The 18,836-nt window shown below is 44.6% G+C and overlaps 1 protein-coding gene across 2 annotated transcripts in view; it reads left to right on the top strand.

Annotated features, from left to right (window-relative positions):
• The window catches only part of TSPAN5 (tetraspanin 5), a 152,864-nt gene that overhangs the window by 110,476 nt on the left and 23,552 nt on the right, over positions 1 to 18,836 (top strand). For both annotated transcript variants that reach the window (XM_032460258.1, XM_006191275.2), the window contains exon 2: positions 12,625 to 12,675. In XM_032460258.1, the coding sequence (XP_032316149.1) occupies positions 12,625 to 12,675 (51 nt within the window). The remainder of the gene's footprint in view (positions 1 to 12,624; positions 12,676 to 18,836) is intronic.

Genomic DNA, 18,836 nt, shown 5'->3' with positions numbered 1-18,836 from the left:
TACAGCTTGTCCTCTCTGTAAATTAATTTGCAAGAGCTGTGGAATAAACTCTTACATAAAAGAACAGTACAAAAGAGTGATTTGTCAAAACCCAATCCCCCTGTTAAAAATACCTAACTAGAGAGAGCAGGTTGATAGTCAGTGGTTCATACGGGTACTGTGTTAAGCCAATACTCTCCTCCTTAGTATGCAGGGCTGATGGTCTTGGTTGAAAAGAATCCATTCCATTTCTTTTTATAGTGTCATGAAAAGTTGGAAAGAGGAAAAACTGAGCTGAACATACAGAATAAATAACTAAATGGTGCCGGCAGTCTGCCCTTTTGTTTTCAGACCTTCTCCCTCCCCATCCTTTGTGAGTCATTGAGCCAGTGAGATGGATCAAAGACGCCTCAGTGTATGGGACATTTTATGCGGAGTTTTATTTGTCATCCCCAGCAGAGGACTCACTGCCGGCCGCCTTCGACGGATAATCAGTGGGTTCGGGTCTCCGGGGTGTGTTGCCTGTATCCTGCATTCATCTTGCAAGATGTTTTAGGTTGCGGTTGAATATAAAACGTCAGAAAGATGATGTCAATCCAGGGAAAATATTAAGGGGATTTTATTTTATTTTTTAAACAACTTTTTTGTGGTGTAATTTCTGCACAGTAAATTACACGTATTTCAGATGTGCAGTTTGATGAATTTTGATGGATGTGCACACCCATGAAACCACCACCACAGTCCAGATGCCGAACAATTCCATCACTCCTGAGGGGATTTTAAACATGAGTGTGGACATGTGAAAAAAGAGCTTGAAGTGAAGGTACCTAGTGTCATTCTTTTTGGTGCTTATTTAATTGGATCAGAATTCTAAGTCCTGTAATAGCTGTTAAGAAGCCTTCATGGCATTTGTAGGATGTGGCTTATTTCTCTTAGAACTTACTTAACATTTCAAAGACCCAAGGGGAGAAAATTCAGTTCTGTTTTAACATGAACTTGTGGTTCTCAAAGATGATTTCTTGAATGCCTTTGTTATGAATATTATCAGTAAGATTTCATTTTAAACATTCTGAATTCTAACAAGAGGTCAGTGTACTCTGAATATAGTTTTCTGTAGTGCCTTTGCCTGCATGTGGTGGGAGGAGGGTGTGTGAGAGTGGGTGATGGGGGCAGAGGGGGAGGCACCACCATTCCGCTCATTCTGTGTAATGCTGGAAAAATTGAAGTTACATTCCCCTGGGATTCTGTAACATTTATTTCTAACTGAGGCACCATGTTTACCGAAATTCACCTGAAATATGCAGTTATTTCTTTGAAGTGTTTTTAATATTTACATTTAAATGAGAACATTTTTAAATGAAAGAATTATACATTGACTCATGTAAATTATACATTGACTATAATGGCAGCAATGTTTATTTAGTAACAGAGTCGCTTTTTCCCCCAGAAAATATGTAAATGTCACTGTAATTCTTAGAAAAGAAAGTAGATTTTACTGGCCAAGCAAATAAATTTTTTAAAAAAGACAACAAAATTTAAAAAAACAAAACGGATACACAGGCACAGACAGTATTCTTTTCCGTTATAAGTTATTACAAGATAGTGAATTTAGTTCCCTGTGTAATACAGTAGGACCTTGTTTATCTATTTTATATAGAGTAGTGTGTATCTGTTAATCCCAAACTCCTAATTTATATCCCTCCCCTTTCCAGCACTTCTATTTGTATGTCCAACATTCATCCAAGTGGTAACATGTCTAAAACTGAACTTTAAAATTGATCTTTCTCCTGAAATATTCTCCTCGACCTGTATTCCTAACTTACAGAAGGCCACCACAGCCTATCAAGTTGCTTCAGCTAAAAGCCTAGGAATTTTCTTCAATTCCTCTCTCTTCCTCATCGCCCGCAACGAATCCACTTGTTTATTCAACAGACACTTACTTAAGATCGACTGCAAAACACATGTTCTAAGGTTGGGGGACACGGGATGAACTCAGCAGACAAGAGTCCTGCTCCCAGGGAGCTAGTTTTCATGGACATGAATATCCCCATTTTATAGATTTGGAAACTGAGGAATAGAGAGTAAGGGACTTGCCCTTGGTCACATATTTAGGGTTCAGATCCAGGCATTCTGGTTCAGAAATCCATGGTCCTACCCTAATGCCCTGTGCTTCCTGCCGCCCAGTCCCGAGTCCCCCGCAACCTTCTCTTCTGTCCTCATCCTCCTGCCATTGCCTCTGCCTTTCTGGGCCGGGGTCACTGTCACCAGGATCACTGCAGTAGCCTCCCAGCTTGTCTCATGGCCTGCAGTCTTGCCTCTCTTCAACTCATTCCCTGTGCTGTCCTGGAATGATTTTTCTAAAATGCAGTCTGATCCTGTCACTCACTGTTTTGCTAAAAATCCTTGGTTAGCTTCGAGTAGCCTGGGTGGTGCCTTGGTCCCCAGGACACACACTGCTGCCTGCCCTGATAAGGCCCCTGCTTAGCCACCTCTAGCCTCGAGGTTCTCAGACTGGACTGTGCATCACCATTAGCTGGGGCGCTTGTCAAGACGAGGCTTGCTGGGCCCCACCCCCAGAGTTTCTGAGGAGGCAGGTACGGCCGCTGAGAATTTGCATTTCTACCCAAGTCCCTGGGTGACCCGCTTGCAGATTCCTGATGGACGTGTTGTTTCAGGCTTTGATCCTTTGGTACAAGCTGTTTCCTCCACAGGAGGTGGTCTTCCCCTCTCCTTCCCTTTAAAACACGGTTCAAGTGTCACTTCCTAGGAAGCTTCCTCTGACCACCCCTCCCTCCGCATCCCTGAGCCTCCCCTCTGAGTTTCTATGGCAACATGTCTCTGCAAAGACGCCACCCCTTTCTCTCTGCCTGAGCCTTGGTTTTGCTTATCTCTTCCCACCCACTGCCCCGCAACTGTTAGCTCTTTAAGAAAAAAGATCATCTGTTATATTTTTCACCTTTCTGTCCCTGGCACCCCATAGGGCCCAGTATATATTGAAGGTATGTACTTATTAAATGACTTGAAATATATAATCCTACTTGTGCTTTAAAAAAGAGTAATCCTATTTTAATTTTTATTTGCATTAACCTTTAAATCTTGCCTAGGTTGTTTCTGTAAAACCTGAAGACGTTTCAACTCAAAAACAGTATACATCTGAGGGCATTAAACTTTCAAAGCTGCCATTAGCTGGAGCTGCACTGTTTGGCTGTTTCATGCAGACAGCAGGAGCTTAATTCCCACAAAGGCTGATGTTTGTCTACAGATAACTTACTTCTCATGGCTCTGGTTTGAAATACTTGAATTATCCCTCTGTCCTCCTCAGCCTTCAGAACATCTCTCTGGTCTGTTCTTGGCCTTGGTTTATCTCATCAGAGAATCACAGATGGAATAGCCTGGGCAGCATAAGCCTGGCTTTTCCTGAGACAAAGATCCGTGGGCCGTCAACTTGCAGCCTCCACGTTTCCATCCCGAACTGTGTAATCCCCCACGTTCCTTTCTGTGTGCCTGCATTGCCTGAGTAATTTCCGAGAGGCATACAGGTTTTATTGCCTACATTGCCCTCCCCTTTTCTCTCCCTTCCCACCTCAGATTGCTAGTTCTTGCCAAAATGTTAATAAGCTCCAACCTCTAGCAAAGGAATTTCCGAACAAGACTGTCCCCTCATCACAGACATTTCTTCAAGAGGTGCTCTGGCCTTCTCCCGGTGCAGAGCAAGCTCAGAGGCCTGGAGCCCCTCCATCCTCGGGGGACCAGGAGGAGAGAACACGGGTCCACAATGCCTAGGGGCCGCTGCTGCTTCAGAAACCATTTCTTGGGTTCTAGCTGTATCATTCTGCTTCCAAAATTCAACAAGCAAGTAGGGGGGCAGCCATCTCTGTGAGGTAGAAGTGGGCTGAATTATGTGTAACTTCTCACACCAACTCACAACCGCTCACCTGGTTGTTCAGAACAACGAGAGTCTCTCCTCACCTACTTGGAAAGGAACTGCCTCTCCATCAGATCGTTATTAGTCTCTAGAGCCCCACTGTGCTCGCTCCTGTTCGCATGTTTGATTGTTTACCATAAACTTGTCACAGGACTAAGCACAAAGGAAATTAATCTGCTCTCTTGTTTCTGTCTTAGGACCCTCTTGGTTGCAAGTGACAGAAAGCCCCCAAGGTAGCTTGAGGTAAAATGGGAGGGGAGGAGGGGAGACATCCAATAAGGACCCAGGGGCGGTGCATGGAACGCAGGATTGGGAAATGGGACCAGGGGTCCTGGGGATAAGGAGCAGAGGGTTGTCGGAAACAGAAGTCCGCCTTGGTCTCTTCTAGGCCATCGGCATCAGCGTGCCCTCCCCATAGCACCCAGACTGTTCTAGCATAAGGGAGACTGAAGCTGACCAACACCACCATGTCCAGAACCCCATTTCTGGGCAAGAAAGCCTCATATTTAGTAAATAGCTCTTCCTGAGTCGTGGTCCTGCCTTAGTCTCCTCCTCAGTCTACAGAGGGTTGAGAGGGAGTGGGCTCTCCTTTGCGAATGTGGCTGCAGGGGCCCACCCTTCGTGGGGCCAGTTTTCCCAAAAAGGGGGGGTGATATATCCCACATTCTTCCAAAAAGATTGTGTTTTTTTTTTAATGGATGTAACGAAACCAAAACACATCACAGAGGATATAATATAAAAGCAAGGAGTTATAATAAGGTTAGGGAGAGGGGAGATACATCAAGAAGCCCTGATGGGGAGAAATTTACTGTAATGTGGGATTTCAGGATTATTGGGCCAGTAAACACCCGGCGTTCACGAACCAGATTGCTAAGATTAGAAACGGAAAAGACCTGAAGGTAAACATGATCTCAGCATTTTGATCAGGGCTGGTTTCTTGTCAGTGCACGGGGATGCTTGTATCCACTGTTCCTGGAAGGAGCCTCCCGCCTGCATCAGGGGAAGGGACATGATTAATTGGAGGGCAGGTGCTGCTGCCCCTTAAACAGGCACCTGCTGTCCCTGCGGTTCACACAGCCCCCACCACTCCTGGAGTCCGACCCAGGGCACGTCACTCCCTGACAGTCCTGTGCGTGTAAATGTCAACTAAGGGTCCATGCAGTGAGTGGTGCAGAAGGTGAGACGAGAGGGCCCTCTGGTCACTGTGAGTGAGGGTGCGCTCTCATCCCAGGAGAAGGCAGGCCTGGAAGCAGGGTTCACACTGACACATGGTGGGTCTGGGAGGGGAGGAGGCAGCTGAGGACGGGGAGGGGAGGGAGCGAATATGTAGGAAGTACCGCTATTCCAGGCATGTGATTTGATTTGAGAACCTCAGCCGGTCCTCACATTGTCACATTGACCCCTTCAGTTGTTTTGTGCGTTTCCTTGGGTGCCCTATTACCTCCATCTGACAGATGAGGACCAGGGGGCTCTCGGAAGTCAGGAAACCCTCCAGTGGTTCTTTCTCTCTCTGGGAGAAACCAGCTGTCACCACGGCCTTCTAAGCCCAACCAGCGTGACTCATGTTACTCTCTGCCCTGTGGGCTCTGTCCTCAGGTGGCTGTTCTTCCAACGGACCTGCACACCCGCGCCTTAGGGCCTTCACCAGGCTGCTCCTTAGCCTGGAACACAGTTCCCCGACACCTGCCAGTCAGCTCCATCTCCTTCATCATTTTGCTTATCTAACTCTTAATGGAGACTTACTTGGTCCCTCTATTTTAGTGTCACAAGCCCTCCCTCCGCCCTGGGCCACATTTCAGCCCCCTTGTGCTGTTCTCTTTTCCCGCAGTGCTTCTCGTCTTCTAAAATTGTATATTACCTAACTCACTTGTTTCTTTTTATTGTCTTTCCCTCCACACGCCGGACTAGAATGTCAGCCCTAAGGGCAGGCATGTTTGTCTGTTTTGCCTCTCGGTTTATCCAGAGCCCCTGGAGGGCTGCCTGGCTCTTAGTAGATGCTCAGTAAATACGTGTTGAATAAATGAAGAGCCTTTCCCGAGGTCACCGAACCACGACGTGCCGGAGCCGGGCTTCCGCAGGCTGCACGTGTTCAGGCCGCGTGGAGGAGGCCATTCGGGCCAAGCGAAGTGAGAAGTTGACCCTGGCTCAGATGGGGAATGTCCGGTTTACAAGTTCGGACTTTATCTGCCGTGCCATCTTATCATGAGGATTCCAGGCGGTTTGAGTGTACAAACTGGGACGTGGGGACCCGGTGGCAGAATTGAGATTGCCTTTCTGTGTATTGAATTTTCCACCAGCCCATGTTTACTCCTCTGACGTGGCAAGAATTGTGCCCACAGGCATTTTGTTCCTGAAATCACCCCTGCTTTATAAAAACAACATGGGTTTTGTTAACATAAGTATTTAGCCCACTTGTGTGGCCTGCTCCACCTCACCCACCCCTGCCAGGCCTGGAGTGGTGGTCACAAGTGTCTGAAAGCATCTAATAACACGTACACGTGTTGCAGCTTCAGGAAAATACGTCTTTCCTCGTGGCATTCTTTCTCTTTCCTCTTTTCTGTGCCAAACATTTTAAATGAATCTCTCCTGTTTATTCAGGCAGAACTTAACATTTTAAAAACAACTTTATCAGAATGATGAAGGAGTAACAGTTCTTTCCATTGTTACTTAGGATAATATTTTTGAGGCTCCAGTTCAGGTGGGAAGGATTGACCTGGTTTTTATTTTCCTCTGTTGTGTTTACCTTGCTGCCTTGTTATTTTGAGTCTATTCACAGGATGCTGGCAGATGCCGTTGACGTAATTGTTACTTTTTAAGCAAAACGGATTGAAAATGTCCATTTGAGAGTTGCCTGTGGACTTTAATGTCCATGTAGACATTACTACTTCCTTCTATGAATAAAAGTAATAGGTGGTGGTGGACGTGTGTATAGATTTTACATAATTTATTTTTTTTAAAGTATACAAACTGAAATTTGCTTCAGAGAGAATTCAGACAGCAGCCCAAATGCCCACGAAAGAAAGCTGTCCTTCAGAAATGTTGCTAGATCTCAAGCTAGTTATGAAACTGACACCCGAGAGTTATTTCTGTCAGAGAGGACGAAAGATGGATTTTGAAGAGCCATGGTCTCCATGAAGAAGATGCCAGAAACACAGGCATTACCCTTATCCCCCCCACACACACCTTCTCCATATTCAGGCATCGCTGAAAATGTCAGTGTTACTTCTGAATACTCTCAGTTCCACCCACTTCTCCAGCACATTCAGTCCAGGACACAGTCAGGTCTTGTCTGCAGGACCACAGATGCCTCCTTCTAGCTGCTGTGCACACACACTCAGCTCTCTCTCACCTTTTCTGCAACTCAGATCCTCTTTCCAAAGCCCAAATCTGATAAAGACCCACCTCCTCACCCCACCCCAGCCCTCTACCACAGGGGGCCCTTACATGGCTGCCTGTCACTTGTAGGGAGATGACTGAATTCCTTAAAAGTGTTTCACGAGGCCCTGCATGGGTTGGCCCTGTTTGTATCTCTACTTGAAAACCTGCCATCCCTTCCCCTCTTACCAGTTCTCTGTGCACCAGCCATACCAGTCACTGTTTAGACCCTTTTACTTGCTGTGCTTCTCTCACTGAAGGGCCTTTGCACATTCTTGTCCCTCTGCCTGAAACACTCTTCCTTCCTTCCTTTGCCTGTTAACATCTTCTCATCTTGCAGACCCCAGTTCCTACATCCCTTACTTCGAGAAGCCCTTGTGGACCACTCTCTGGGTCCCACTTCCCTCTTATGGTTTGTATTGGCTGTATTTTCTTCTTTAGAGCACTGTCAAGGGCTGTGTCTGTTACACTTTGTCTGTTTGTCTGTCACTGTCTGTTACACTTTGATTGAAATCTTTCTTACTGAACTGCAAGCTCACTGGGGGCAGGAACTGTTCCTGTTTTCTTCCCTCCATTTATCACCAGAGAAAAGCAGTGCCTAGCACAAAGTAGGAACTCAAGAATATTTGTTGAAGGTTGTAGATAGATGGATGAACACCTTGAAATATCCATTTTTGCACTGTTACGGTGGAGCGCTGGTCCATTTCTAAGATGTTGGAGGCTCAGCGGGGATGAAAACAACAGATGGGGGAAGAGATTCCCTACTTGTGCCCCTCCTAGCCCTGGTCACGTCCCAGGGCCATCTTCCTCTCCAGCGTTTGCTCAGGGTCAGCTCCGCAGAATCTGGTCCCGCCAGGCTTCCGTCAACGTGCCGCTGTCCCAGCTTCCACCTAGTGCCACTCTCACTCCCAAGCAGGAAAACACACCTTTGCCTTGAACACCTAGAAGTTAAAGGAGCAATTTTGAGTCTTAGGACATGAATTTCAGGATAATTCTCTATTTCTTACGTGGCTGGACAAACATTGTAGGCACATTGGCAAAGCACTGTGATAGTTTTGAGCTTGGGATGAGGGGTCAGGTCTCCTGGGCAACCCGGCTCAGGCACCTGTGTAATCTCAGGAGGCTGAATTCATGTTTTGGAGTCTCAATTTCCTTATGTATAGAATGGGGATAATACTGTTACTACATGGGATTATTGTGGGGTACTTTAGACCAGCGTTGTCCGTTAGTCATATAGGGTGAACCGTGTGTATAATTTAAATGTTCCAGCAGCTGTATTTTAAAAATTACACATAAAATAAATAAGCTTCAAGGATATGTAAACAGCACAGGGAAATATAGCCATTATTTTATTGCTTTAAATGGAGTATAATCCATAAAAATATTGAATCACTATGTTGTACACCTGAAACTAGTATAGTACTACAAATCAACTGTACTTCAATTAAAAAAGTAATGTGAAATAAGTGAAGTTAATTTTAATATATTTAACCAAATATGTTCAAAGTATTATCATTTCAACATCAGAATCAAAAATAAATCAACTGTTAATGAGATCTTTTACATTTTTTTTCTCTCATAGAGTCTTTACTTTTTAAAAAAGATTTCTTATTTGGGGGGGGGTGATTAGGGTTTTTTTTTATTATTATTATACTGTTTTTCTGTAATGGAGGTACTGGACATTGAAACCAGGACCTCGTGCATGTTAAGCATGCGCTCTGCCACTGAGCTACACCCTCCTTGCAAGCGTTTGTTTTTGAGACATGACAGAAAAATCTTACAGGTACACATGGAAAAGTATTACATTTTAAAAATTCATATTGTCTTTAAAATCCAGTGTATATTTTACACCTACTAGCACATCTCAGTTTGAACTAACCATGTTTCAAATTCCTGCTAGCTGGGGGCTACAGTATTAGGAAGTGCTGTTTTAGCTCATTCATGTAAAACCCAGTACTTAGCACAGTACTGAGTTCACACTTAGCATTTGACAAATTTTGGCAGAATTAATATTCATTTGAAACATCAAAAGCTGGGTGGACAAACATTTGACTACGTGTTTGCATATATTGCCACATGGGAAGATGCCTCAGATCTGGTTTTGTTTCTGTTTTAAAGGAACAAAGAGCTGACTTTAATGTTCTCAATCGTTCCCCGTAAGGTTGCCTCTGGGTGTCAGAATGAGGTCAGTTTGAAGGTTTATGGTCGCCTTTTCTTCGGGAGGTGGAAAAGGGGAAACTCGGTGTGCTTTTAGTACTGCCTGCCTGTCTCATTTTTTGGCTCGTCTCTGTTTAATTATTTGGAGCTGGAACAACTTGATTTTAAAACAAAACATATGGGCTGAGAGAAATTGGGAGGACATTTGCTGGTGATGGAGCACCGAAGGTATGTGCGGGCTGAGGCCCCGCCTGGCACCATTTGCTTAGCTATTGACCAGATTCAGTGTCCTTTCTCCAAATTCTTAAACCATGTTTGGAAAGTCACAATTAAGGCAGGAAATATTGGAGAAGGATTATATAGGAAATTGTGCGTCTTCTTTTAAGTCCTGATTTTTTTTTTTCTTTGTCGAAAACTTGGTTTCCAATCTGTTTATGTGATTCAAAGTGCCAGGAAGAGAGAGGAGAACTTTATACCAAGAGGAGAAAGTTGACCCACCCTGAATTTCTGTGTTTTCTACTTTACTCCATCGCTGACACCAACACAGGGCATGTCTGTCCTAGAACCAGTTCTTAATGTGAGGGCAAGGTTTTCATCTCTTTTTACCTCCTCAACTTCCCTTTGCTTCCTGGGGAGGGAATATATGATGTCCTCATCAGATCCCACATAATTCTAGCCTGAATGCCTCAACTTTCTGTCCTATGCGGGAAAATGGGGACTTATCTGGACTGATAAGAACATGTACGTTGATTGCTGTTAGACTCCTCTTGGCTCAGATCTCTGCTTCTCCACTCAGAAGCTGTGTGCCTCTAAACAAATTAAACTCTCCTAGCCTCATTTTGCTTTCTTACAGTGGGGCTAATAATAGTGCCTATCTTAAAATAAAATTGTTGTGATGCTTAAGAGAGACACTGCATAGAAAGCACTAAGCATAGTGCTTGGCAAGTAATAAAGAGAAATAAATGTCAGCGGTGAGGCCGGGGCCCTCAGCAGTACCACGTCCACCCTCTTCAGCATCAAGAAGGACAGCTGATCAGGATGTCCTCTGCCACAACATCCCACCCACTGCTTGTGGTGACGCTGATTAAACACCGCATCGGGGACATGACCGAACATTTGTCTGCAAAGAGCTTTAGCATCAGAAAGTCATTCATTTCACTGTGCTGAGTTTGATTGTCAATGTGGATGAAGTCAAGGGCTCCATGATTTCTGGGTCTGATGGGCTCCTGTGTGCGTTCTTGTCCCTTGTTACCCGGTTGTGGCTGGAACCTATGAATATGAGAGTGACACGCCGACTTGCTTCATTTTTGTACTACAGAGTCCCAAGGACCTTTGAGTCATTTGAGGGACTGATCCATTTCTGGTTATGGATTGGAACTGTAAAGTGAAGTGGCATTCTGGCTAGGACGGCAGAGAGGTGGACCATACTGGTTTTTTGTTGGGATATTGAAAACAAATTTTTTGAAACATTTTTCAAACCTCTGTGAGCCAGGTTAGGAAGAAGAGGGAGGGTCCTCCGTTTTTGCTAAATCAAGGGCACACTGAAGCTTCTTTGTGTAGGGGTTCAGTGTATTGAGGGCTGTCTCACAGCAGTGTCAGATAATTGCCAGGGGATTTGGGAAGTTCTGCTTTTAAAGACACCACCACTTTTTCAGAGCAGTTGTGTGTTTTCAGACCCTGCCTTTCCCTCTGCTCCTGCTGTTTCCCAGCCCCTTTTCAGATTTATTAGCCGCTGCCTGCAAAGTGTCAGTAACTCCCCACTGAGAATGGCGGAGACCTTGCCAGGTGGACGGTTCTCAGATTTCCCTGAAACTGGAAAGAGTAACCACCCTCACTCTCGTTTTCTCCACCCACCCCCCTCCTGCGGACAGCTTCCCTGACACTTAACTTGATCAAGATGTTAGTGAAATAAACAGCGTGTGCTGCTGCCATCGGACTGAAGCTTCTCCTCAACCTGTGACCCTCTTTTCAGTGTCTGGAGAGAAGGTTGAGAGTTGCTGTTGATGATAAAGATGAAGACAATGATGTGTCTTTCTTCGTGGCCAGTCACACCCCGTCCTGACCACTGAACTCTTCGTGGGTGGACAACCGTGTGCAATGTGTCACCAAACCTGTGATAATCTCACTATTAAGACTCACTATTATTTTATGTACAATCAAGGGGAAAAAAAGCAATTAAACTATGAGATACCATCGATTTTAAGACACATCCCAATTTCAGAGATGTTAAATCGTGGTAGAAAAATGTGTATCTTAAAGCAGCTGGAATACAGTGAGAACTAATTAAAATGGACCCCCCCCCCACCCTGTTACTGTCTTCTCCCCTCCTCCGCCCGAATACTCAGCGCAGCTGGTGGACGGCTGAGTCTTCATTTCAGTCTCTCATAAAAGTGTGTTATCTGTGTGCTCCGTGTTGTGCATGAAGTTAGGGTACTGAGTTGAGACTGGGCTGAGTCATGGAAGCCCTCTCAACTACAATATAAGTAATTTAAGTTTCTGAAAAACAGAAGAATCCAGGCATTTTCTTGGGGTCACCTTGGACTTGATAAGATTCCTGGTCCCTTTTGTTTGTTTTATTGGTGGAGGAGGTAATTTTTTTTTTTTAACAGAGGTACTGGGGATTGAACCCAGGACCTCATGCATGCTAAGCACACACTCTACCACTGAGCTATACCTTCCCCCCTGCCATAGTCTCTTTTGAAGAGTGATGAAGAGCTTGCTGAGGGACATCAGGGGCGTTTGCATGCTCTCCCAGACCCAACCCGTTCCTGATGGCGTGACTTTGAAGAGAAAATCACCAGCTCTTCTAAATTCACGCCCGCACTTACCCATTTTTAGTGAATGCCATGCTTGAATTTGTTGGATAGGGGACTCCCTGTTTCCTCTCCTTCCCAAAAAGGCAACATTAAACTTCACTGATGACTTTCATTTTACTCAAGATTCTATCTAATTCTTCTCCGTCATCTGAATGACTTCTAAGCAAGTGTCCCTAACCCTTCTTAATGACAATAATAACTTTAATCAAGGAGATGATGGTATTTCTTTCCCTGTTACAGACAGTCTGATTTCAGAGAAAACTATTCCTCAGCCCGGTAAAGTAACAAAAGAATTGATTGAAAACTTTATTTGTGTTAGTAAAATCATGGCATTTACCCTCCTACTTACCCCACTTTCTCCCTTTCTTTCAGTTTTTGGGAATCGCATTTCTTGGAATTGGACTGTGGGCGTGGAATGAAAAAGTAAGTTAAACATCATTAAATGCTCACGTTTTGGTTGTTAGAAACTGCACAGTGTATGCTGTCTTCCTCTTCTTCTTTGACAACCACAAGTAAACGGAAACATGACCCTTTAACAAAAAACTATTCTTGGAAGATAATGTAGTTCAGAGACTTAAATTGGTCACTGCTCCAAAATAATTACAGAAGTAACAAAACACGTGCATACTAGAGAATGAGTACTGGAATTTTCTCAGTTAGCTAGAGAGATGTGTTGCTTTGGAATGTTTCCTCATGCTGACACAAGAATTTCAGTAATCATTATAAATAACACTAAACCACCTGTAACCTTTTTTTTTCCTCTTTTACTAAAAAAAAAACCTTTGGAAGATTACACAAGCTGTAAAGATGGTATTTTCGTGTGAGCATTATGTGCAAGGCTAACACGTTAGCATGTGAAGGAAGCTAGAGGTAATTCATGTTTGAATGTCACATAAACTTGTCACTAATGCTAAGAATGGAAACACGTGTCTGCTGATTGAAAATGTTAAGGCATATTCAGTTTGTGATCGATTACAGTATAAGGGAAAATCTGGAAACGTGGAGAAGCATATTCTAGGCTGCAGTGAAGACAGTGCGTTCTGGGTAGTTTATCCTGTAAGTAACACACTCATGACACCCCTGCCCCGTGTCCACCCCTCCTCCGCATGTCTTGCCAGCCATTCCTTTAAACTTTCTCTCTGCAGCTTCTCCCTCTGAGGCCAAGCACTGGAATTCAAAATAAATCCTGACTCCTTTTTTTTTTTTCCCCTTCTTTGGAAGTGAAACCGTTTGGCAGCATTTTATCTATTCTGGTATTTGGCTACATTGTAAAGCTTTATTATCTCCCACCTGTGAGAGTGAGCGAGCGGCTAGATTGGTTAAAACTTGAAAACTAAGAGGTTAGCTTAGATTTTCCCAGAAGAACATTCTCTTATCGCTTTGGTATTTCACCCTCTGAGTTTGACCAAGGCCTGAAGTCAGGAGTTCCTTTGAAGTGTGTTAGGTAATAGGAAGGGAGAGAGAAGCTAAGAAAGTCCAGCAAACAAAAGACCCTCAGATGCAGGAAGGAATTTCCACATTTAGTAAAACAATGTTTAGATAGACTGCATCAAAGAAAATGCAAAGTAAATCCAGAGTTTTGAAACTGAACCACCCTCTGTGTGTTTACAAAATACTTCCACAGAATGTGAAATGTTTTATGGAAAATGGACCACCTTCCAGCAACCTTATGAGGCAGGGCAGTGATTGTACAGGAAGGGAGACAAATTAAGTTCCCCAAACACAGATAATTTTATCTCTAGAAACTTTTATGTTGAAGACTGGTCTTCTTTTGGATTATGATGGGCTTCTGCCTCAATCCCTTTGTAAGCTTGGAGATTTGTATTGGTGGAATCTCAGAAATTCCACTTTTAGAAGCCTTCTCTTTGGTTCGATGCCAGATAATACAGCTTTTTATAACTCTCCTTTAATCAGAGTCCATTTCTATCTGCTTTGAAACGACGCTGGAAGGCATTATATGAACTAATTGTCTGTTCTAGCAATAAATAGACAATTTGTTGTTTTGAAGGATTTTTTTCTCTTTGTGGAATATAATTATCCTTTTGTTTCATCAGTTACCCCAGATGTCTCTTCTTTGATAAAAATGGCAGTGTCATAGAAATAGCAGAGCAAGGGGATGACGTGGTCTTTAGGGAGGGATGAACAGCAGTTCCCTCTTTCATCAGGGCCACCATCAGTACAGGGTAGTTTCTCTGCAGACTTGAAGTTACGCGGCCAAGGTTACCCAGCTTCTGTGTAGCAGAGCTCTGTGAGCTGGGACCAAGCAGAGGTGGTAGCTGGTAAAGGACACACAGCAACCCAGTTTGGTGCGCACTGGCCACGTGCCTGGGACCTGGCATGGGGATGAGGATGCAGCAGTGAACGATGCAGGGTCCTGCCCCGTGGAGCTTACGTTCTAGTTGGGGTGTAGGTGCACTGGCTGTAAGCAGTTAACTAGCCAAGAGTACACATGCAGGTATGGGTGAGTGCTCCTGAGAAACGTAAGGTGTAGGGTGAGGCTAGTTACACAGCGAGGGGGCAGGGGTCTCGTTTAGATAGAGTAGTTGGAAGAGGCTCCCAGAGGAGGTTGCACTGGAGCAGAGACTTGGATAAAGTAAAGGGGGGGGGGGGTGGCCTGCAGAGTCCTGAGGGAATAGCGTTCCAGGCAGAGGGAATAGCAGGTATGATGGCCCTGAGTTGGGGACTTCATGATTCCAAGGAACAGGAAGACTGGCTGGTGGGCCTGGAAGGGTGAGAGCCAGAGCAAGAAGAAGTAGGGGTGTGGCGGGAGAGGCAGGTAGAGCCCAGAGTAGGCAGAGTCCTGCAGGAATTGGATGGGAGGAAGTCACCAGGGCACTTTGATAAGGGAGTGTCCTGATCTGGCTTTTGTTTGAAATCGCTCTGGTTGTTGTGAGGAAAAAAAGCACAGTTCTGGGGCTGAACAAACTGGAGTTCAAATACTGACTCCTCCATTGACCATCATGTAAAAGTGTGACTGGGCAACCTCATTAACTTCTCCGAGATACCCTTTCCTCGTTTATGCAAGGGACAGTAATGTCACCTCATAGGATTGCTGTGAGGATGGAATGAGATGGCTCCTAACACAGTGCCTGGTATAAGGTAAATGCTCTCTAGAGACCGGGTTTTGTCCTCTGGATGCTTTACCATAGTATGTCCACTCCTAGGTGGGGACACGAGCAGAATGGTGGCTTTGAAAGCTGCCTCAGAGTTTAGGAGAGTTCTGGGCTCTGATCCATGAACCGAGAACTGGCTTTGTTTTGGGTTCTCTTAAGGAGCATGGGATGTGCATTGATTGACTTGGTAACTGCAGAGGCTGCTCTGTTGAAGTCCTTTGGGTTAACTTCTAAGCTAGACCAGGCCTCTGATGGGATAACGTTCTGAGGTGAACCACGGCCGATCAAGTGTGGCAGGCAGTATGCACCTGCAGGGCCAAACCAGCCCAAGAAACAGTAAATCCCCCCAATGGAGATGTGGTGACATTTAATTGAAAAGAGGCCTAGAGGGTAAATCCCCAAACTGGGTCACAGCTGGAAGATCAGATTTCTTTCATAGACGGGGCTTTGCACATTTTTATGTGGACAACAGAAACATTGGAGGCAAAAATTATTACCGCTCATACTTAATACCAGGCTGAGCTTTAAACCTAGGACTAATATTACAGTTGAATATTAGATATAATAATTAAATAATTCATTTTATCTAAATTTCAAATTGTCAAGATGCAAAGGATGAGTGTGTCTCCAGGGGATGGTGTGCAATTTTTCAGAAATCATAGAATCTGCTGTTTTAGAAGGAACATTAATAATTACATACCATGAATTACCTCTACAACAGGCTTGGCAATGTCCATCCATAATCAACTCATTCATTCAAAGAACACTTACTGGGTGTACAGAATGGGGCAGGGCTTGTGCCGAACTCTGGACATGTAATTCCTCAGGGAATTTATGTTCTAGGAAGGACATGCCTATATATAAAATATATGCATACATACATAAAATAATACATTGCAATCAATGCTAATTTGAAGTGTATGTAAGTAACAATTCCCATAGCAAAGTACTCATCACTTCTCTCCAGTTTTCTCTGTTAGAAAGACCTTCCTCCCACCAAATTAGAATCCTGTCCTACTAGTTTTCATTCATTGAATGTGGGTCTACCCTGTTGGATCCCACAGTAAGTCCTCCATATCAGCCCTTTGGGGTATCCAGGGTGTAGTTCCTTCTGAGTTTCTAGAGTAAACACCCGCTTCTCTCTGGGTGGAGTCCCTACACCATCTTAGTCTTGCTCCTTTGACCTCCCTCTAGGGTGTCCTCTGCATCAGGGAGAGAGTGCTTTAGGGGCTGTAGAGGGTATGGCTGGATCATGTGCCTTCGCTCCTGTCTGCTCTCCATGCAGCAGCTTGAGATCGTGCAGTTGATCACTGAGAGTCCCAAGTGGATGCCCCAGTGCCACCTGGGAAATTCTGATTCAGAAGGTCTAGGGTGGACACTGGGAGGCTCCACCCACCACCACTGGAGAGGGGAGGTAATTAGGTTTATTTATTTATTTAAATGGAGGTACTGGGGATTGAACCCATGACCTCATGCATGCTAGGCATGCACTCTACCACTGAGCTATACCCTCCCCTCTGGGAGGCTCTGTTTTAACACACCTCCTATATTGTTCTGATTAAAGTCAAGTGTAGTTATTACTGATAGAAGCCACTGATATGTTGAGCAGGCCAGGGACAGAACCCAATGACATGTCACTAGAAATTTCCATTGGGGTTGACACTCATTCACTTACATGTGCCCTTGGGTGTCATCATTCAAAGAGTTTCTAATCCATCTTCTTGTCATTACATCAGATTGTCTTTCTGCATCTTGTCTTTGTCTCTGTTAACCAGCAGAAGACTTACTTGACCCTGGCCCTTGTTGAATCCATACTGGGTCCTGGAGCACAGCATTTTCTCATCCAGGTACCCAGAAACCTTTATCAGTAAAGCAAGGACTAAGGCATGGTTTATCATTCCTCCCTTCAGGGGACATATTCCTCACTTGGCTTCCAAGATATCACACACTCCTGGTCTCCTACCTCATAAGCAGTGTCTTCTCACACTCCTTTGCAGGGTCCAGCTTGCCTCTTGGACCTCTGAATTTTGGAGTGCTCCAGGCTTGGTCCTGAGACACCTCCTCTGTCTTCACTCATGCTCCAGGAGCTTTCATCCAGGCTTGGGGCTTTAGTCACCATCCATCACTTATGACTTCCAAATTTAGGTCTTTGGTCTCGACCTCATTTGACCCTCAAACTTGTCATAGCTAGAAGCCTACCCAGCATCTCTGCTTAAATGCCCCTCGGGCTTTTAACGATCCAGAACAACACTCCTGATTTCTCCCCTCAGACGTGTTCTTCCCAGTTGCAGGAAATGGCATGTCTGTGCTATCAGCAAATACTGTCAGCTCTGCCTTGAAATTACATTGAGAATCTGATTTTTTCTCACCACTCCACTGCTATACCCCGATCTAAGCTGCCACTTCTTGCCTGCATTAGTGGCCGAAGCCTCGTTTGTTTCCCTGCCTCTGCTCTTATGCCCTGACTCCCACCACAGGCCACCTCCCCATAGCAGCCAGAGTGATTCTTTTAAATGTGGGAGAGATCCTGTCACTTCTCTACTCAAACCCTCCAATGAACTGTCTCACTCAAAGCTGTATATGGTGCCCCATTACTTCTGAGACCTTTTTCCAACACTGTCCCCTCCCCCGATGTACTCTAGCCCCCATTAAGCAGCTTGGTGTTCCTCCAACATCTAGATGTACCCCCGACCCCAGGGCCTTTGCACTGCTCTTCCTCTGCCTGGCATTCTCTCCCCCATAGGTCCACAGTGGCGCTTTCCTTTACTTCTTGGTCTTTGCTCTAACGTCACCTTTATTTGTAGGCCTTCCTGGCCTGTTTAAAGCCACTCTCACACCACTCTCAGCACTTTCTTCCTCCTTTCCTGTGTTTTTCCCCTCTGTGTTTTCATAGGACTTATTACTTCTTTGCTAACGCGGACTTTTAAAAACAAATATAAATAGGGACCTTTTTTTTTTTTTAACTGCTACACTCTGGTACTTAGAACATTTACTGGCATATAGTAGATGATCAAGAAATAATGAGGATGAAAGAATGAATGAGCAAAGGTAAGATGAAAGCATTTTTTAAAACCCTGGCTGTATCATTCAGTATAGAAGTCATTAGTCACCTCAGATGTCAAGTAAGCATACTGTATTAACAGTTCTTACAGTCTAAAAGGAAGTAAAATTACATGTGGTTTCTGACGTCTGATATGATAACGGTACAGTGTTAGAAACAGCACATTTCTAACATCCATTAATTCTGGATATCAGGGGAAAAAACACTTATTTTTGGGATAAAAGTGGAACTCTATATATGATTGTCTTGATTCATGGAAAAATTAGGGGTATCTTTCCTTTTCTGTTTTGCCCAAGGTTTATGCTTATTACTCAGTTCTTAGGCGGGGCAAGGGGCAGAGTGATATGGCACTACCTACCGCAAGTGAGGGTGCCGCGGCAGAGCTGGTGGAGGGCGGGGGGACAGCTCTT

Source organism: Camelus ferus, chromosome 2, assembly GCF_009834535.1.
Source record: "Camelus ferus isolate YT-003-E chromosome 2, BCGSAC_Cfer_1.0, whole genome shotgun sequence".
NCBI lineage: Eukaryota > Metazoa > Chordata > Mammalia > Artiodactyla > Camelidae > Camelus > Camelus ferus.
The sequence above is the reverse complement of the archived record's forward strand: the minus strand, read 5'-3'. Positions and strand labels throughout refer to the sequence as shown.